Source organism: Lissotriton vulgaris, chromosome 4_1, assembly GCF_964263255.1.
Source record: "Lissotriton vulgaris chromosome 4_1, aLisVul1.2, whole genome shotgun sequence".
NCBI lineage: Eukaryota > Metazoa > Chordata > Amphibia > Caudata > Salamandridae > Lissotriton > Lissotriton vulgaris.
Genome location: NC_141691.1, coordinates 915870369 through 915892234, shown reverse-complemented (window position 1 = coordinate 915892234; position 21866 = coordinate 915870369). Strand labels below are relative to the sequence as shown.

General features: G+C 47.6%; 1 protein-coding gene across 2 annotated transcripts in view; it reads left to right on the top strand.

The window, feature by feature from the left end:
- The window catches only part of RBFA (ribosome binding factor A), a 101359-nt gene that overhangs the window by 28596 nt on the left and 50897 nt on the right, over positions 1–21866 (top strand). For both annotated transcript variants that reach the window (XM_086965190.1, XM_086965191.1), the window contains one exon: positions 13675–13845. In XM_086965190.1, coding sequence (XP_086821316.1) covers positions 13675–13845 — 171 coding nt within the window. The remainder of the gene's footprint in view (positions 1–13674; positions 13846–21866) is intronic.

Genomic DNA, 21866 nt, shown 5'->3' with positions numbered 1-21866 from the left:
AGCCACACACACACAGAGCCACACACACACACAGCCACACACACACACAGCCACACACACACACAGCCACACACACACAGAGCCACACACACACAGAGCCACACACACACAGAGCCACACACACACACACAGAGCCACACACACACAGAGCCACACACACAAAGAGCCACACACACAAAGAGCCACACACACAAAGAGCCACACACAAAGAGCCACACACACAAAGAGCCACACACACAAAGAGCCACACACACAAAGAGCCACACACACAAAGAGCCACACACACAAAGAGCCACACACACAAAGAGCCACACACACAGCCACACACACACAGCCACACACACACAGCCACACACACACAGCCACACACACACAGCCACACACACAGCCACACACACAGCCACACACACAGCCACACACACAGCCACACACAGCCACACACATAGCCACACACACACAGCCACACACACACAGCCACACACACACAGCCACACACACACAGCCACACACACACAGCCACACACACAGCCACACACACACAGCCACACACACACAGCGCCACACACACAGAGCCACACACACAGAGCCACACACACAGAGCCACACACACAGAGCCACACACACAGAGCCACACACACACACACACAGCCACACACACACACAGAGCCACACACACACACAGAGCCACACACACACAGAGCCACACACACACACAGAGCCACACACACACACAGAGCCACACACACACACAGAGCCACACATACACACAGAGCCACACACACAGAGCCACACACAGAGCCACACACACACACAGAGCCACACACACACACAGAGCCACACACACACACAGAGCCACACACACACACAGAGCCACACACACACACACAGAGCCACACACACACACACAGAGCCACACACACACACAGAGCCACACACACACACAGAGCCACACACACACACACACAGAGCCACACACACACACACAGAGCCACACACACACACACACAGAGCCACACACACACACAAAGAGCCACACACACACAAAGAGCCACACACACACAAAGGGCCACACACACAAAGAGCCACACACACAAAGAGCCACACACACACAAAGAGCCACACACACAAAGAGCCACACACACAAAGAGCCACACACACAAAGAGCCACACACACAAAGTGCCACACACACAAAGTGCCACACGCACAAAGAGCCACACACACAAAGAGCCACACACACAAAGAGCCACACACACAAAGAGCCACACACACAAAGAGCCACACACACAAAGAGCCACACACACAAAGAGCCACACACACAAAGAGCCACACACACAAAGAGCCACACACCCACACACCCAGCCACACACACACACAGCCACACACACAGCCACACACACAGCCACACACACAGCCACACACACAGCCACACACACAGCCACACACACAGCCACACACACAGCCACACACACAGCCACACACACACAGCCACACACACAGCCACACACACACACACACACAGCCACACACACAGCCACACACACACACACAGCCACACACACAGCCACACACACACAGCCACACACACACACACCCACACACAGCCACACACACACACACCCACACACAGCCACACACACACCCACACACAGCCACACACACACACACACAGCCACACACACACACACACACATCCACACCCACACACATCCACACACACACACATCCACACACACACATCCACACACACACAGCCACACACACACATCCACACACACACATCCACACACACACATCCACACACACAGCCACACACACACAGCCACACACACACAGCCACACACACACAGCCACACACACACAGCCACACACACACAGCCACACACACACAGCCACACACACACAGCCACACACACACACACACACAGAGCCACACACACACACAGAGCCACACACACACAGAGCCACACACACACAGAGCCACACACACACAGAGCCACACACACACACAGAGCCACACACACACACAGAGCCACACACACACAGATCCACACACACACAGATCCACACACACACAGAGCCACACACACAGAGCCACACACACACAGAGCCACACACACACAGAGCCACACACACAGAGCAACACACACACACAGAGCCACACACACAGAGCCACACACACAGAGCCACACACACAGAGCCACACACACACAGAGCCACACACACACAGAGCCACACACACACAGAGCCACACACACACAGAGCCACACACACACAGAGCCACACACACACAGAGCCACACACACACAGAGCCACACACACACAGAGCCACACACACACACAGAGCCACACACACACACAGAGCCACACACACACAGAGCCACACACACACAGAGCCACACACACACAGAGCCACACACACAGAGCCACACACACACAGAGCCACACACACACAGAGCCACACACACACACAGAGCCACACACACACAGAGCCACACACACACACAGAGCCACACACACACACAGAGCCACACACACACAGAGCCACACACGCACAGAGCCACACACACGCACAGAGCCACACACACGCACAGAGCCACACACACGCACAGAGCCACACACACGCACAGAGCCACACACACGCACAGAGCCACACACACGCACAGAGCCACACACACGCACAGAGCCACACACACACGCACAGAGCCACACACACACGCACAGAGCCACACACACGCACAGAGCCACACACACGCACAGAGCCACACACACGCACAGAGCCACACACACGCACAGAGCCACACACACGCACAGAGCCACACACACGCACAGAGCCACACACACGCACAGAGCCACACACACGCACAGAGCCACACACACGCACAGAGCCACACACACACCAAAAAATAGAAATGTCGGACCCTTACATAAAATGTATGTTGTACTTCTTTAACAATAGAAAAAAGGAGAGTCACCCTTTCTCAACCACAAGGGAATAGGGTCAGAAATCAAATAAAATAAATAGTTCCATTGGTTGCCCTAATCCTACGTCAACAGTATGGTGCTGGCCCTTACCCGCTTCAATCTATTTTCATGGGCATTGAAAGTTCATGAGACACACCAATCATCCATCCATCTATTGAGAGCCCTTCACTAGAATCGAAACGACAAAAGCACTTACAATCTAAAAGGTTAATTACGCAGCCAAAGAAGAATGTTGTTGTTATTTTATTTGTATATTTATAAAAACACAGTTCAAAACTACAAACTGTGCCAAACACAAGTACTTCTGATTCTTGCCAGTACGTCATACAACTATTTTCATATCCAAATACAGATTTCATCAAACCTAATACAATACATTCAACAAGTAGGCATTTTCTGTTCAGCCATATACAGGAAAACATATGTTTAAAAAATCATCAATAAAAAAGTTCATTAAAATATGTCGACGCGTTTCGGTGGATCCTGCTGTGCGCACCACCTACCTCAGGACAATTAAAAACAATCTTTTTGAATGCCCTAATATGCTCCACTCCTCACTTGTCGGTTTTATAGCGTGGGCAGCTCACATCAGCTATTCAAATAAGAAACTCTAAACAAGGGAGGTATCTCCTCAACTGGTGTATCTGTATTTTCTTCACAGTATGTATTTGTTAAAAAGAGATGATAAAACACTCTCGGGTCCTAACAGATGACTGTAGTACCGCTATATATTCAACATAAGCACTTCTTATTTTCTGAATCTGCTTTAAATTGATTGCTCCTATTCCTCTGTGCCGGGGTTTTTTGAAATATCCCAGATGCAGGGTTCTCGCGTTCCCGTATTATCAGCCGCGCTAGTACTGGAGCAGAAAAAACTTCTTTAACAGGCAGAGGTCAGAGCTGGATATTTCTTTGCATACAGTCACCTAAATGCTGGGAGAAGCTTTAGAGTGATGGTTGTTCTTTGAGTTTCTGTGTATCTCTTGGTTTCATTGCACTCGAGGAAATGTTATTCGTTTGGGGTTTTGCGCAAACATGTCAATTGACCTGCCTCAAGCCTGGCTTGACTTCAAGCTTCAGAACCTGCTTGTGCTGCTAAAGGGCAAAAATGACACACACCGTGAAATAAACTGAAAATCGATCATCTGCTTGGCTCCGCTGGCTGCCCCAGTCCGTTTCATTCAGTAAATGCTCTGAAATGTGCTTTCCCTCTGTCATTAGTAGATTGAATCCTTCGGCGTGTTTTGGCAAATCAAGCACTGGAGCAAAATAAGCACATGCATCGATAAAAAGCATTTTTTGTAGTTATTTCTTAAAAACAATAACAAAGTTAAGCTACTAAGGCTCTTAAGAAATGAGCAAAGGAGCCGAAGCTACATTACGGGAGCGAGTGCAACAGGAGAGAATGATTACTTCAGTGAAACACTCCAGATCACACAGACACGTGTAAAGGATGTGTGTGAGAAACTGCAATGCATCAATGGCGTACAACTTGCAAGAAATGCTGGCGGTTTAAAACTGAATGGACGTACATGCAACTGAATGGGGCTGTAGAAGAACAGGGCTGCCTCGAGGAGAAGCGCAGCATGATATTACAAATAAGGATGACAGCCTGTAAGTACATGCCTGCTTAATGGAGAAGTAATGTAGATTATGTAAACTCTCAAGCTCTCCCTGCTGATCCTGAAAGTGTGCACTCCGCTGTTGTTAACCCTGCACTCTGTATAATTTAACCAGTGCTCAGCCAACAGAGTCCGACAGAAAACAAGCACTTGGTGTCCCTTCCCCTGAGCACAGCCCTTTTGTTTCCCATTTGGACGTTTTCAGCGGGAGCACCTATGAAAAATGAATATGTATCAGCCATTCTGAGAAGTGTTTGCACTCTACCTCTTCAAGTACTGCAACCATTGAAAGAAGTACAAATACGCTCCCATTAAAAGTGTAGTACTCCTGCTGAAAGTGCTGGCTCACTCCCATTAAAACAGCTCTAGAAATTGCAGTACATTGGCATCATCATACACAGCAGTTTCAAAGCTATAGTGAGAGACGTTTGTGCCTGCCTGCACTTTTTGTGACACGTTTAACAATAAATGGCTGCTTGGCAGGGGTGTGTGGATGTAAAAGGCGTGCTGCGTTATCTGATATAGCAGGCTCTGCTTCAACAAGTGCGCGTGCCTCTGACTGGAGGCTCGCTGAGCGGGCAATCCGCCATTAATTGGCGCCCAAAGCGCCTTTACTTCAAAATACGCATCCCGGGCGAGTGGAGAATAAAAAAACAATAAAGCACAGAGCTCAGGAAGTGCCTGCAAAAAGTTTAATAATCAATGAATTGTTAGCTGAAGAGCGGCCTGCTGCAGGTTTTCAGGTATCAGGCGCGCCATGTGCTAAATTCGGAATGCTTTGATGAACAAGCACTCGCCATGATGCAAGTTTTCTCTTTTAACCCGTCCTTTTCAGACTGGGCGCCCGACTTCGTTCTGGGGTAAAAGGTTCCTTATCTTCTTTATAGGGCCATCTGGATCCATAAAGAAGATAAGAAACCTTTTACTTCAGCAGTAAGTCAGGGGACCCAACCTGAAAAGGACGGGGCTTAAAGAGAAATAAGAACGTCACTAGGACCTCTTCTCAAATGGCTGGCCACCGTTTAGGAGGCCAGCCAATGGAGAAGAGGGGCGGGGCTTAACCTCACTAGTGATATGTTCTCTATCTCTTTAAATCTAGCCAGCGAGACTGCGCAAGCGCAGCCCTCGCAGGCTGAGACCTAAAAACGCTCTTTCAATGGGAAAGCAGACCTAACTATTACTGCCTAGTGGTGAGCGCCTCCTGTCACTATACCTGTTGCTGCTATTCATCAGAACGACCTTATAAGAAGCATGGAGACAACAGGCATACAAACCTTATGCTCTATGCTGATGATATTCTGCCGACTCCCTGTGACCCAGGGTACTCCATACCACACCTCATGTCACTGATGACTTCCCTGTCTTCTGCAGGTATAAAATTAACTGGAATAAAAGTGTGGCAATCCCCATATTACGGTACATGGCTAGACGAGCCAGATATGGGTTCAGAATTACATGGTAGGCCTCTGACTTAAAGGACCTTGGAATTCTCCTTAAAAAAAGTCTAGAAAACATGGTCTGGGATAATCTACAACTGTTTAGTACTAGGATGGAGAACTATTCCTTCCATTGGTCTTCTTCTCAAATCTCACTGTTAGGCCGAATACAAGTTGCACAGATGGTAATGCCCTCCAGGTTTAATTATTTACTGGGAATGCTGCCTCTTCCAATTGCCAAGGGACCGGTACAAGCCTTAAATGCATTAAAACATTCATTTGGGCAGGCGGGAAACTTGGTCTCAAACCTTCAAAGCTTTGTGCTGATATGAGGGTCGGTGAACTGAGGTTACCTGACCTGTATCTGTAGTACCGTGCACACCAGCTGTCACAATTTGCATATTTAGTGCTCGTCAAAGAAAAACTAACCATCTTGGGTAGCTATGGAGAGGACTGCAGTACGGGCACAACCCGGTATTGGCATATTATTCCATAGTAACGCAATAGCATTACAATCTTGCTAGCCTGCCATGAAGGTAATGTGGCAGACATGGAGGGACTCACATAAAGTACTAAACCTGGCTAGTTAGATACATAGAGTGGTAATGCAGGAATAGCAATTGGATGCAGAATGGTTAGGTGCAGACCGTGGGAGAAGAGGTGGTCATGTACGTTAGAAGACCTCTTTGAAGAAGACACACTGAAGTTCTATGAGATGTTCGGTGTACACTTTGGTTAACCGCTTAAGCAGCATTGAAAATGCTGCCAATTACTTCATCGTCTGAGAGGCAGGTTTGGGTCAGACCCCATCACTTTGTCCTACTCGCTGAGAGAGCTGAAGACCATTACAATAGACCTAAAAAGAGATGACAGGACTTCATATTTCCGCTCCCATTCACCTCCTAACAGACTTTGAGGCCTCTGACATGGTGGACACCAAACCTGTAGATGATGGGCCGTGTCAGCATCTTCCAAACTACAGGAAAACCTGAAATGAAATTTCATACCAGTGGTCAGTACACATATGTACAATTTTTAACATTGAGTTATGGAGGAGACCAACACAGGGTACCGTGTAATATAAACATAATGGCTTAACGTTTTTATCTTTATTTTAGCTCTTTCTTCTTTGCTCCTCTTTCAATTATTAATTAGTTTAATTCATTTTTTTGAGACCATCGTTCATCAGATGTGTACTGAAGGAAATTTTTGTATCATGCCAGTTGTAAACTTAATAAATAAATACTGCAAAAAATACGATATGGTGCAGGTAAACCAACCGTATAACTATTCACCTCAGTTTAGCTATCAAACATTCCTCAGCCAATCAGACAGTTCTGTATATGCTGTTTGTAGTGAATAATACATAGGTGTTGGACCTGGCCCTGCTCAGGTGCGGGTGGCATGACCTCGTAGTAGTTGGCAGCCATCTTGTTTTAGTAGCTTTTCGATCCATTCCCCTTATTATCTATCTGACCCGGGGAACATAGGAGAAATATGAGATGGACACCCCTAAATTCAGAATTACGTGATACACTCTTTAGGAAGAGTGCTCTCCACCGCCTAGGTCTAGAAATAGAACTTCTGGACTGGGACTATCTTCCAGGCAATCTAGCTGGACGATACTGCTAGGATGTGTATTCCCCGTCTGGAGACAGTGACAGGTCCTGGGGAAACTCCGCCATCTGGTATCTGCTGTCTGCCCTTTAGATTAGAGGGGAGGAGTAGTTACGGGGCTGCGTCCTGGCGCCCACAATGCCGGCGCCGCTTCCTGCTGGGCGGCTGACGACCCTGCCTTCCTGCTTCAAAGGATGAGGTGGCCCATGACGGGAGCCACCCCCAACCGGGCCTAAGGGAGGGAAACCCCCGGTCTACATGAAAGGAGATCAAAGACATTTTGAGGGATAAAAGAAGGACACTGGAACTAGAGAAGCAGATCTGCTGGGGGAACCTCCGAAGAGGTACCCCCGGGAGCCCTCCTAAGGCACGACAAGTGTGCCCATCACCAAGAGCCCTGCTGACGCTGTCACGGCTCCAAGTCTTCGCTATCCACAAGGGCCCTGCTGACGCTGTCGCGGCCCCAAGCCTTCGCCATCACCTGAGCCCTGCTGGCGCTGTCGCGGCTTCAAGTCTTCGCTATCCACAGGAGCCCTGCTGACGCTGTTGCGGCTCCAAGACCTCGCTATCCACAAGAGCCCTGCTGACGCTGTCGCGGCTCCAAGTCTTCGCTATCCACAAGGACCCTGCTGACGCTGTCGCTGCCCCAAGCCTTCGCCATCACCTGAGCCCTGCTGACGCTGTCGCGGCTCCAAGTCTTCGCTATCCACAGGAGCCCTGCTGACGCTGTCGTGACTCCAAGACCTCGCTATCCACAAGAGCCCTGCTGACGCTGTCGTGGCTCCAAGTCTTCGCTATCCACAAGGGCCCTACTGACGCTGTCGCGGGCCCAAGCATTCGCCGTCACCGGAGCCCTGCTGACGCTGTCGCGGCCCCAAGCCTTCGCCGTCACCTGAGCCCTGCTGACGCTGTCGCGGCTCCAAGTCTTCGCTATCCACAAGAGCCCTGCTGTTGCGGCTCCAAGTCCTCGCTATCCACAAGGGCCCTGCTGACGCTTTTACGGCCCAAGCCTTCGCCATCACCCGAGCCCTGCTGACGCTGTCGCGGCTCCCAGTCTTCGCTATCCACAGGGACCCTGCTGACGCTGTCGCGGCCCAAAGCCTTCACCTTCACCTGAGCCCTGCTGATGCTGTCGCGGCTGTCTCAGCTTGCACCACCACCGAGCCTGCGGACGCTGTCGTGGCTCCAAGCTATTACCAACCCCCGAGTCCGACGGACACTGTCGCGGCTCACGCCCGTCTTCCACCTGTACTGACCAGCAGCAACATATGGTGCTTTCCGCACTCCTGCCCGCACTGCTGAGGGCATCACGAACTGTGAGAACTCCACATAGAGTACCCAGTGTACTCCTGCCCGCACTGCTGGTGCGCCACGAACTTTGAGGACAGAACCAGTAGTACGAAGCCTACTCCAGGCAGCACCGCTGAGACTAGAATCACAGCCTCATCGGAGGTACTGTGGAGATTGTATGGTTATTCACCTACTGAGAGTTATATAAAGAAGTCTATATTTTTACTAGAACTGTGTCATGTCTATTTTGTCGTGGGTCTCCTCGACCACTACGTGCAATCCGAAATACTTGGCCCGCTAACTAAAGAGAATAAACCTGCCTGCCCTCGCTACCATCCTCCCAAGGGGAGCAGGCGTCATTTGGGAAAGGGCCCCTCCCTTCCTGTACTTGGGAGTGGGGTTCCTACTGGACTGGGGTGCGACCCTCAGCCAGGTGGGGGTTCCATTTCTAACACTGGTGGCAGCGGTGGGATAAGAACTTACGACTCCGAAGAGACGGAAGTGCCTTTAGGATTCCATGTACCAAGAAAAAGTAACTGTTACCGAAGGAGTACAAACTCCAAACTACCACGCTTAATGTTGTTAGACTTTTTTTCCGAGATGCCGGCTTTTGAATTCATGAGGAACCGTGAACATTCGCTGACCAGGAGAGTCACCGAGTCCATGGCATCTAGCATGGGTGCTTGTCAGGAAGACTTATTCCAAAAACCCTTTACAGACAACTTACATGGGCGCCTGGGCTCAGAGGGGAGGAGGGATTCTTCCCCACCCGGCATCAACGATCCTCCAGCCAGAGGCCTGTCCCCTGCGGAATGGGAAGACAGAGAGAAAGACAAGGAACATCAGATCGCAATGATAAACCTAAGCGTAGAAAGGGACAAACTCCTCCAAGCCCTGAAGGAGGAATCTCAGAGGAAAATGGAACAAATGAGAATTGCGCATGAACTAGAGATGGAAGAACTTGATGCGGAACAGAGGCGGGTGGGCCGCCGCCCCACAAAGCAAGACGGATAGTACTCCCCCCCCCCCCCCCCCTCCCATAAGCATGGCGGAGGGGGAACCGAGCCCCGCGCGTCAGAGGACAGCGAATATTCCCCTCCTTGGGCTGAGTGGGAAGCAGAGTGCACATTTTTAACTGCTGAGGCGGAGAACTTGAATGCGGCAGCAGCCCGCCACGTTGGCCCCTTTCCCCGCGCTGAGGTTGAAATAATGTACGCTTCAGTCAGCAGCAACCCAGCTCCACTGGCCAACACGGGGTTGAAAGAAGTATCCCGCCCAGGTGGCGGTAACAGAAATGCCTCCATTTGTGCGAACTTTGTAGTAAACTACGACCCAGCTGGTGGCTGCCGAATTTTATTCCTAGACACTGAACTCGAGGACGAAGTCAGCCCAGTGGGCAACTGCGAACTTCCGTTCCATACAGAAATAAAAGAGAAGCTCAGGCCAAGGGAGGGCCGCAGCCCCGTAGCAAACAGAAGAAGGGGTCTAGCATGGCCACCAAGAAGTAGGTCCCCCCCACTGGAGGGCGGGGCCCCACATACCCCAGGGAAAACGAGAGAATCAGTTAGCTCCTGTAGGACGCAGGGTATTAGAGAAGGAGTCGGGGACTGACCCAAGAGTTGATGGTTCAAGGGATCGGGGCACCCGACCGACTCCAGAGGAAAGGCCCCGAGAGAGAGGGTCACCCATGGGTACGGGCCGGGCACCCGAAAGTCAGGTTAGCCTAGAAGAAAGTGTGTTAAAAGACGGCCAGGGACTGCCCACCCCATATCAGGATAGTGGTGTTGAATATATAGGAGAGGCCCTACCCGGTGGGGTGAAGGTTAGCCAGGTAGAAGAACCCGATGTAAATATGGCAGAGCCCAGCTTGAGTACTGTTGTTCCAGAGCCTTGCCAAACCCTGTTAGGAAACGAGTTCCCTGTCCTCAGGGAACCCCCGGTAACAGCAAATATTTGTTTGAATCCCAAAGGATTTGGGGAGGGCCTTGGACGGGATCCCTCAAGAGTAGGGGAATACGAAGCAACCATACGTAGGGCCCCCATAGTTCTAGTGGCCCGCTATCCTTCCCCGAGTTGGAGGGTACCAGCATCTGGAAGGGGGTGCAGAGGGAGGGAGGCCTCGCCTCTGCCCCTAGTTGAACAGGGGGGATTTGACCCCAGATCAACTATTTCATTGCAAGAGCAAGATACCAGTCTAGTGGATGAATTAGGTGCACGGGGCACCTCTCCCGGTGAGAGGGTACAGAAACCCTTAGAGAAAGGCACAAAAGTGTGGGACCGCCCACCGCTGCCACCCAAAGGGCTGCTGGACGAGGGCCCATTGATGGCCGGTTGGTGCCCGGCGAGCATATCTACCCAAACCAGAAGGGGAGTGGAAAGAAGATGCCCAGCACCTGGGGCTACTGCCCCCCACTCTCCGACTCCCCCAGCAGTAGAGAAGACTAGCAGGTGGGAGGACTGGCTCTCCTCCAGATAGCGGCCATTGGACCCCTTAGTTGGTTGTCTTGTTTGACCGGGGGGTGGAAGAGGCCACACCCCGGCGTTAGCTGTGTGTGTACTATGGATGCGGGGGGACCCCCTTATATGCAAACAAAGATTAGGGATTACCCCGATAATGGCCCCCAGGGAGACGACTGGATGGGAAGACTGGCCCTCCCCCCTGGTAGCGGCCATTGGCCCCCCTAGTTGGTTGTCTTGGTTGACCAAGGGTGGAAGAGGCCACGAGCCGGTGTTAGCTGTATGCGCACTATGGATGTGGGGAGATACCCCTCTATGCAAACAAAGATTAGGTATTACCCAGATGATGTCCCCCAGGGAGGATACTGCTTACATGGGGCCTAGGACTGGAGTAGACTGTTGTGTGCCAGGTCCCATGTTCTATCGCCCACCACAGGGAAGCCCATCCTAGTAGTGATTGGTCCCCCCTGTGTTTGGCTGGAAGGGGGTTGTGTTGGACCTGGCCCTGCTCAGGTGCGGGTGGCATGACCTCGTAGTAGTTGGCAGCCATCTTGTTTTAGTAGCTTTTCGATCCATTCCCCTTATTATCTATCTGACCCGGGGAACATAGGAGAAATATGAGACGGTCACCCCTAAATTCAGAATTACGTGATACACTCTTTAGGAAGAGTGCTCTCCACCTCCTAGGTCTAGAAATAGAACTTCTGGACTGGGACTATCTTCCAGGCAATCTAGCTGGACAATACTGCTAGGATGTGTATTCCCCGTCTGGAAACAGTGACGGGGCCTGGGGAAACTCCGCCATATGGTATCTGCTGTCTGCCCTTTAGATTAGAGGGGAGGAGTAGTTTCTGGGCTGCGTCCTGGCCCCCACAATGCCGGAGCCGCTTCCTGCTGGGCGGCTGACGACCCTGCCTTCCTGCTTCAAAGGATGAGGTGGCCCATGACGGGAGCCACCCCCAACCGGGGCTAAGGGAGGGAAACCCCCGGCCTACATGAAAAGAGATCAGACATTTTGAGGGATAAAAGAAGGACACTGGAACTAGAGAAGCAGATCTGTTAGGGGAACCTCCGAAGAGGTACCCTTCGGGAGCCCTCCTAAGGCACGACGAGTGTGCACATCACCAAGAGCCCTGCTGACGCTGTTGCGGCTCCAAGTCTTCGCTATCCACAAGGGCCCTGCTGACGCTGTTGCGGCCTCAAGCCTTCGCCATCACCTGAGCACTGCTGACGCTGTCGCGGCTCCAAGTCTTTGCTATCCACAAGGGCCCTGCTGACACTGTAGCGGCCCCAAGCCTTCGCCGTCACCTGAGCCCTGCTGACGCTGTCGCGGCTCCAAGTCTTCGCTATCCACAAGGGCCCTGCTGACGCTGTCGCGGCTCCCAGTCTTCGCTATCCACAGGCGCCCTGCTGACGCTGTCGCGGCCCAAAGCCTTCACCTTCACCTGAGCCCTGCTGATGCTGTCGCGGCTCTCAGCTTGCACCACCACCGAGCCTGCGGACGCTGTCGTGGCTCCAAGCTATTACCAACCCCAGAGTCCGACGGACACTGTCGCGGCTCACGCCTGTCTTCCACCTGTACTGACCAGCAGCAACATAGGGTGCTTTCCTCACTCCTGCCCGCACTGCTGAGGGCGTCACGAACTGTGAGAACTCCACATAGAGTACCCAGTGTACTCCTGCCCGCACTGCTGGTGCGCCACGAACTTTGAGGACAGAACCAGGAGTCTGAAGCCTACTCCAGGCCGCACCGCTGGTGCGCTACGAACCCTGAGACTAGAATCACAGCCTCATCGGAGGTACTGTTGAGATTGTAGAGTTATATAAAGAAGTCCATATTTTTACTAGAACTCTGTGTCATGTCTATTTTGCCGTGGGTCTCCTCGACCACTACGTGCAATCCGAAATACTTGGCCCGCTAACTAAAGAGAATAAACCTGCCTACCCTCGCTACCATCCTCCCAAGGGGAACAGGCGTCATTTGGGCAAGGGCCCCTCCCTTCCTGTACGCGGGAGTGGGGTTCCTACTGGACTGGGGTGCGACTCTCAGCCAGGTGGGGGTTCCATTTCTAACAATAGGGAGGCGAAAATAAACTGCAAACAGCTGCTGAGGGCGAAGGACGAGGTGCAGGAACATGAACTGCACCAGGGAGAGGTCATATTTAAATGTTAACAAGGTATTTTGCTTTGAATGATGTATGCAACCATTGATAGCACGACTTTGTTGAGCTATTAAATATGGTTAGTTGTGGCTCTGCTTTTTGTTTAGATGTACAAGCCACCTGCTTTTCTTGGGTCGTTGAAGACTTCCCAACCGAAAAAGGAAGACCGAATTCGCATGAGGGCTCTTAATGTCATCGTGTACAAAACTGTGGTGGATCTTCTGGACACTGGCGAAATCTGCAAAGAAGCCCACGACCTCCGACTTGAAGTCACTAGGGTAAGTGTTCGAGGTATACTGTGTGTCTCATCACTTTAAAAACCCTTTTGTGTGTCTAGGCAAAGGTAGTACTAGGGGTCTTGAGACTGTAAACCTTGCTGTATTCTTCTTCACTGTCTCTTTTCTCTAATACTTCCAATATTGAAGGCAGAGGTCCCAGCTTCCAAAGAGGAATATGTGATATGTATTACTTTGAGATACCAATGAACAAACTGAAGTCGTAGTACATGCATGGTCTTGGGGTGTATTACTTAAAGTTTGCACTGCAATTGCTAATTGAAAACACAGTCTCTGCCACAGTTTTGGCCTGACTGGTGTCTTCAATGGTTGAGGAGCTGGAACAGCGCCATTTTACCACGATGGAGATTGGCAAATGGTTGCTTGTCATGGGATCTTTCAAAGCATTTGACTGGAAATGTAACAGCATTTGTCGACATATTTCAAGTAAAGAGTGGAACATATACAACCTAGCAAAACGCAATGAAAACATAACGGACAAAATGCAACAAAACTATCATAACAGATTGGCCACAAAACAACCTAACAACATCTTATTACAAAATTGCTGCACGAAAATACAGAAGAACAAAATGCACAATAGAATACATCGCCACAAACAAAAACACAGCACAATTGTTCTTGTCACACATTACCACCTCCAGAAATGGCTTTCGTTATACAGTGGTAAATGGGGTTTGTAGTAAGCTTACCACCAAGTTCATGAAATAACACCAGCCGAAAATGTTTACTGATCTAACTTTAGTGTGCTAGGTGAAAATGCATAGAGGTTGGTACCGAGTTAAGTAGAGATATATTGCTGCTAATATAGGGAAATGGTAGTTGAGAAATACTGTAATACACAAAGGATGCTTATAAAAGAGTAAAGAAGAACTGAACTGAGAAACCAGGACTAGAACTGGGAATGTGAGCCTCATTGATGCTGGTAACAGTGACGTGGACAGGTACTTGGAGGCAGGAGAAGCATAGATTTAGGTTGCTGGATCTGCTTTCTAGGACGGTGGAGATGAGCAGTATAATAATGGAGGACTGGTAATGGGAGGACAGTCATATGGAGTAAGGTTGGTAACTCAAATCATTCTTTATTGTATAGATTTGTTGGAAGCTTCTCTAGGGAGGAATGAGTGCGTTTTTGAAACTGGTGAGATGGGGAAGTGGTGTTCCCAACAATGTTCCCCATAATCATGTGGAGCCAGATAGGTGGGTCTCCCATTTTACAGCCCAGTTTTCAAGTGCAGAGGTTAATTCTGACCCTTCATTTATTCCACCACCAGTTATGTGTTTATATTTTTCCAAGCAGGAGCTGGAAATTGCACTGCAGTCTCTACCAAGAGGGAGGGCTCTGGGGTCCGATAGTATTCCAGCCGACCTCTTTGTTCACAATATACCAAACTGGGTAGAATATAATCAGCTCCTGGCCAATGCAGTGGCTAGTGGTGCGCCAATACCAAGTACGTGGGCTGGAGCTGAAATATTACCTTTTTTTAAAAAAGGGGATTGTGCATTACCTGGAAACTACAGGCCCATCAGCTTATTAGACTGTATACAAAAGGTCCTGGCAAGACTGATCCTAAATAGACTCCAGTCCTGGCTGGATGAATTTAACATGTTGTCTGATTTACAGGCAGGATTTCAGACTTGTACAAGCACCATAGATCAGGTGTTCAGATTTATACTTGTATACTTGTGTACTGTGGTAATAGGGGGAGGCACCTTATTTGCTGCCTTTGTCGACTTGAAGTCAGCGTTTGACCTAGTACCCCATACTAAGATGTGGCGTTACTTTTCACAGCTGGGCATGCCATCGGAGATCCTGGCCCTTTTGGTTCAGCTACACACTGCGAGTTATGCGCAGGTGAGATGGGGTGTACAGGGAAACCTCACCAATAAGTTTCCAATTGAGAAGGGGGTCAGGCAGGGGTAGGTACTAGCCCTGCCGCTCTTTTCTTTGTATATAAACAAGGTGGTGAGTTATTTTAAGGATTTCGCTACTGATGCACCCTCCCTAGCAGGGAGTAGGATCCCCCTACTCATGTTTGCCAATGACACCCTCATCCTTTCAAAAACAAGAATGGGTCTTCAAAGAGCACTTTCTAGATTTGAGGAGTTTTGTGAGGATCATGAACGAATTGTCAATGTGGACAAAAGTAAGTACATGGTCCTGCACAAACATAAGCTGACTGTCGGCAAGGTGGAAATGAAGGAAGGTCTATTAGAACAAACAGATACCTTTTCTTACCTGGGGGTTCACATAGATCGAACTGTGAGCTGGAAACCACAAGTAGATCTCCTCTCAGTTCAGCACGCCCAGCTGTCTGGTGCATTGATTAAGGAGCATAGATCATCTTATATGAAACCGATAGCCCCAGTTCTGCATATATATAATACCAAAATAGGGGCTTCAATCCTCTACGGGGCAGAACTGTGGGGTTACGCTAACCTGGATAACTTGGTTTTAGCTCAAAACAAGTTTATGCGGTCCCTAATTGGACTCCCACAGTCCTCTCCATTATTACCATTATTCCTGGACTTGGGTTGCCACTCCATTAGGAATGTGGCAAAGTTTAGGCCAATTGCTTACTGGAGGAGGATTTGGGTGACTCCTGAGTTAAAACATTACGCACTGGCGCTAAACGATGTTAAGAACTTGGACGCATCTAAAAAATGTTGTGGTTAAGGTGTGTGAGGAACACACTTAATGAGATGGGTATGAGCAGGTTATGGTTTAATCCAGGGGATGCTGTTTTTCCGTCCAAGGTTGAGATTAAGGCAGCGTACTGGAATATGGTTGTAACCAGGCGCTATGCGTCCCTTACTGGGACTTCTTTGTCCAGAGCATACCTTGATTTTAAACATGAAGTTAAGTATGAAGGCTATTGGGATTTAATAACTACTCCCAATGAAAGGAAATTATATCACCAGCTTAGGGTGGGTTCACTACCCACTCAGGCTTTCAAAATGAAATGGAATGATCTGAATACTAGTGCCTGCCCATACTGTTTAGATGCGATAGAGACAGTGGCTCACATTTTAATTGCCTGTCCAGCCTATTATAAACCCAGGCAACGATGGTTGAAACCGGTCTGTCAGAATATGGGAACCAGGTTGAGCACTGTGGCAGTGAGGATCCTAATTACATCACTGGAAGAACCAATAGTGATCACTGTTGCGAAGTTCTTGGGTTGGGCATGGGCTATCCGTTTAAAATCAAACATCCCATGATAAAGCTATGTCCTGCAAATGTTCCTTGCACTATGCACTTTAAAAATGTTGCACTAGGCTTCTTGATGTAGCCCTACTAGTATTTCAGGCTAGCTGCTTTTGGAATCAAATGTTGTGAAAGGTATATACATATGGGTTCTTCTGTTCTATCATGGTTTTAACATTTTATCTGTATATTTATTGTCCAGTATTTTAATGATAGAAATTGACGTGCAATTGTTAAATGGTATGCATTAATTTTAAAGTATTTTAGCTTACCTCACTTATGGTATGTATTAACTTTTGTGATTTTTAATCGAATGAAAGTTTTTTTACCTGACCTATTGAATAGGTAAAAAACAAATCTGCAAAATGGCACAGTAGAAACTACTAATACTGGGATAGACAAATATATACTGTCTATATATCCAAATGGCAGTCGCCACGGAGTAGTCCTAGTTAGGATCACGGTTCCATAGTAAATGTTTTTTTGGGTTTGCTTATAACTTTGGTGCCGTTAACAAATCTTTGCAAATCTTTAAAAAAAAAAAAGTCTCAACCCGCTCACCTCCTTCCTGGAATGTTTCGAGGTGATCCGTCAAGCGGGGGCCGAGAAAAATGAAGGAGGGGGGTTCCAAAACATGCTTCTTCATTCATTTTTCCATAGGAAAATTAGGCATAGCTACAGCCACAATGGCTAAACGGAATTACTCCAAATTTGGCTGAAAGTTCGATCTAGATGCAAGTCAGTTAAGTCGTTTTTGAGTAATTAAGACTCAAAAACGTTGTATATGTCACATTGTAGAGAGTCTGTGGAGCCAACAGATCTTATGAAATGATATAATTGGCTGCCACCACCTCAACAAATATGTGGCAGTAGTCCTCTTAGGTCTTAGGCATTGAGTCCCCTGTCCCGCAACAACTGGTAGAAAAAGATGTAAGGAGGCAGGCTAGGAGTACCCTGCCCCCCCCCCCGCCCCCCATGCCTTGTTTGGGAGGGGGGGGGGGGGGTCCCAAGGAGGAAGAGGAAAATGTTTACTTTTATACTTGTCAAATCACTACTCTGTTTTTGCAAAGAACCAGAGCAGTAGATTGATGTAAGCATTCAGTCCCTGTATAAGAGAATCAACAGATTCACGATAAACCAGTTGTAATATGGGGGACTCTCTCTCCTTGCACCACCCTTGGCCTTTAAATGACTAAACACATTGATTTATGTTCTGGCATCTCCTTATGTATCATGGACAAAGAAATTATCCATTGCTCTAAAATAAGTTTGTTTCTTACTCAACATTTTTTCCTTGCAGGCTTTTTTTATTCATCCACCCCCGTATTAATAGGTTGATGTTTCAATAATGTAAATTCCTCCAGTGTCTATTTTTGTTGGGTGCAGAGCCGCCAACACCCCTGTGAAATACTTTGATTATATAGCTCTAGAAAGTTCTTCAATATCGAAACTTAGAAATGGTGGAGCTAGATAGATGCAACGCCAACTGCTGTGTGGGAACCTGGAAGGCTGAGTTGCACATTATAGGTTCTTTTATGACCGTGATACTGGTCAGTAACTAACACTTGGTGGTGAAGCACGAAAAGAAAATTTCTCCACCTTTGCAAGCGCTTCTTTCAATCAGCACTCAATCTAGTGAAAGATGGTATCAGCACCTTTTGAAACTTGAGAGATGTATGCTGAATCCTTCTTCCGATTTCTCTTAAGTTAGGCCAAAGGGCGGGTGACACCGTACACTAGTTCACACATCGTGTCCCATAAAAGTCAACCATAGAGCTGCCTTTGATACATTGGAAGTTGTGTACTTTCTCACAAACCCACACCTGGAATTTTGCTGTCATTTTGGCCTCAACTTGTCCTGAGTGCATTGCAGTGAGTCTTCCCTACACTAATGTTTTGCAAACAACATAGGCAAGGGTTGTGTCCTTTTCTTATCAGATATGCTTATTAGAACATCTTTTATTTATAGTAACATCTTGTAATTGACCATCATTTTGACTAATAGGTAAAGCCATATGCAGCTGGCTTTTACTTTTCCATTAAACCCACATACAAAACATCATACAGGCTAATCACTCTTCATATGACAGTCTCTGGCAGCTATTTACACTCTTGAACATTCCCTAAACCACAAAGGCAAGAATGAGTACTCTACGGGGTCTTCCTCATGTCATGATGAATCACTATTTTTGAGTTTTCTACATCCGAATTGTCTTGTCACCATGTCCCCATCCTTTCAAGTTCACTCCTAGTATCATATGTAAAACCGAGAGACAAAAGTCTGGTGGGGGCAAAATAGGGTCCTACAGCAGCAAGACAGTTGATACACAAGAATTATCTTGGCATCCTGTGCTTTGCCTTTTATGTGCGCACAAAGTGTTATATGTAAACCCAGAAGACTTGTCAAACTAGATTTGGCAGTGTAATGGCTCAAAGTCCCCATTTCACACCCTTTTTGCATCTATTCAAATGCTAATCCCTGGCTTGCTGAAGAATGCAAATGTAGCTTCCAGAAACATCGGGCAGGGAATAGGTAACTTTCTAAAAGTACAGTTAAACTGCATTTTTAATAAATATGAAAATGTTTAATTTAATTATTTTGTTAGCCAATCACCTTCCTGAGATACAGTGTTAGAATTTTATTCTGTACTCTAGTATTCTGCATAGGACAACTAGGCCTGTCTCAGTGAAAAATAGCTTTTGGGTGCTAGTCATTGTAGGGACATGTTAACATTCAATCTCTACATGTATTTTTTTTAAATACCATGCACAAAGCCGACTAAATGGCCCACATAGGGGTGACTTATTTATATTTAAAAGAGGACCTGTCTAAAGAGTTTATTTTGACAGATCAAATTGATTGCAGTTTTTAAACTTTCACTGTCAGGCTACAATGGTAGGCCTACATCCATGTTTTACACCGCCACTGTAGTGGATGGCACAATAGGTGCTACAGTCCATAATGACATTTAATGTACAGCCCCCTGGGTACATTTCGTACCATATACTAGGGACCAACACGTAAGTTATATACATCAATAAGGCATATGCCAATTGGACCATGCTTAAAGGGGAAGCGCAGGCCTTTTACCATTGGTTAGCAGGGTTAAAGTGCACAGCGTTCTAATGTCAGCAAAAAGTTAGGGTCCAGTAAAAGGTGGAAAAAAATGGGGTGACTACACAAAAAAGGCACATTTCCTACACGCATTTTGTTTTTCTGTAGTCCAATACCGTAAGGGAAAGGTTTAGTCCCATACATGGGGGTTCTGTGCTCACTGTGCAGTAGTGCGCAAGCTGCACCACAGGAATGAAGCTGAATGAGGCCGAAACATGTATGAGGTGCCCTGTGTTGCCTTGCATAGGGCACGTCCTTTCAGGTATGAGTATAGTTGCATTGAATTAATTTTGTGATTGAAACAAGAAAAGAGAATATTCTCTTTGAAAAAACATTGCCGGATCCTCCTCGGAACAGACGTATTTACTCCTTATCAACTCTGTATATAAGCACAAAGAAGAGCTAATAAGTAATTGTTCCTTCGGACAGGAAAATTAAGATAAAGTAAAATTGGTACAGCACCATCCAACTGCTCTTTAGCATTAAATATTTGTTAGAACTGACATCCTAGGCGTGGTATTTCCCCAAAACTTTAGCCTTCACTCCTTTACTTTGCTGACCTTCTTTTTGTTGGCTTAAGGACTCTGTGCACTTTTATACCTGTTATCCAGCGCTGAATGGCTTGTGCCTTCTCCCTAAAAAGTGTGCCCTAAATTGACCTTCTCCTAATTGGCACATCTAATTTAGTTATACGTCCTTAGTAAAAGGTACCACCTACTCTGAGTGCCTGTATATGGCATGCTTCTAGTGGGCCTGCAGCACTCCTTGTGCCACCCACTAAAATAGACTTATAAAACGTGTCTGAGGCCTGCCACTGTAATGTGTAGTGTAATTTTAAACTAAAATTTCAAACTGGCAAATTAAACCTTTTTCCAGGCCTAAGCCTTACTTTTGAAACCCTTTAGTTCGCCCCAAATGCAGGCGTTAACTCCTGATAAAGAAGTGGGCATGGTATCCATATAGTATGATATGTGTGTTTAAGTTTTACATGTTCTGACAGTGAAAAACTCCTAAATACTTTTTCACTGTTTTAAGGCCTATCTATTCCAGAGGCTAACACTTAGTTACCTTATTACATTTAATAAGTGCTCATTTGAGATTGGGACCAGACACAAATAAGCTGTTTGAACTCAAATGTATTGGAATTTTAAATCCTCTTTTAACAGTGAAATCAGACTTTAAGTTACAATTCTAAAAATGAAAGTTATAGAAAGTAAATTTTTTTTTACCCAACCCAACTGTGCCTTCCTTCCACATAACTGTGAATGAATCTGCTGTTAAAGTCTGTATATTGTTTTCTGACAGTGAGATAAAGGGGATTAGATGTGAGCAGGAGGGGCCTGCATGGCAGGATGGCTGGGTAGAGGCGGCACCCAGCCCCACTTCCACTTAAAACAGGATTTGTCTACAGCATACTCAAAGGATTTGGATTCCAGGCATTCCCTGCCTTTTGTCCCCCTATACAGTTTGGAGCCCAAACCAGGGGAAGTGGAAGAACTGACCATAACCAGTTTGGAGGGGGGATGTAAGTCAGGGAATTCCCCTACACAAAGGCTGGCACCAAGTATAAAAATAGGACCTTCAGGACCACTCATCAGAACACACCTAGACCTGTGGAAGATTAAAAAGAACTGCCCTGCTGCTAGAAGGACTGTCTTACTGTCCCAGGAAGGAAGACTG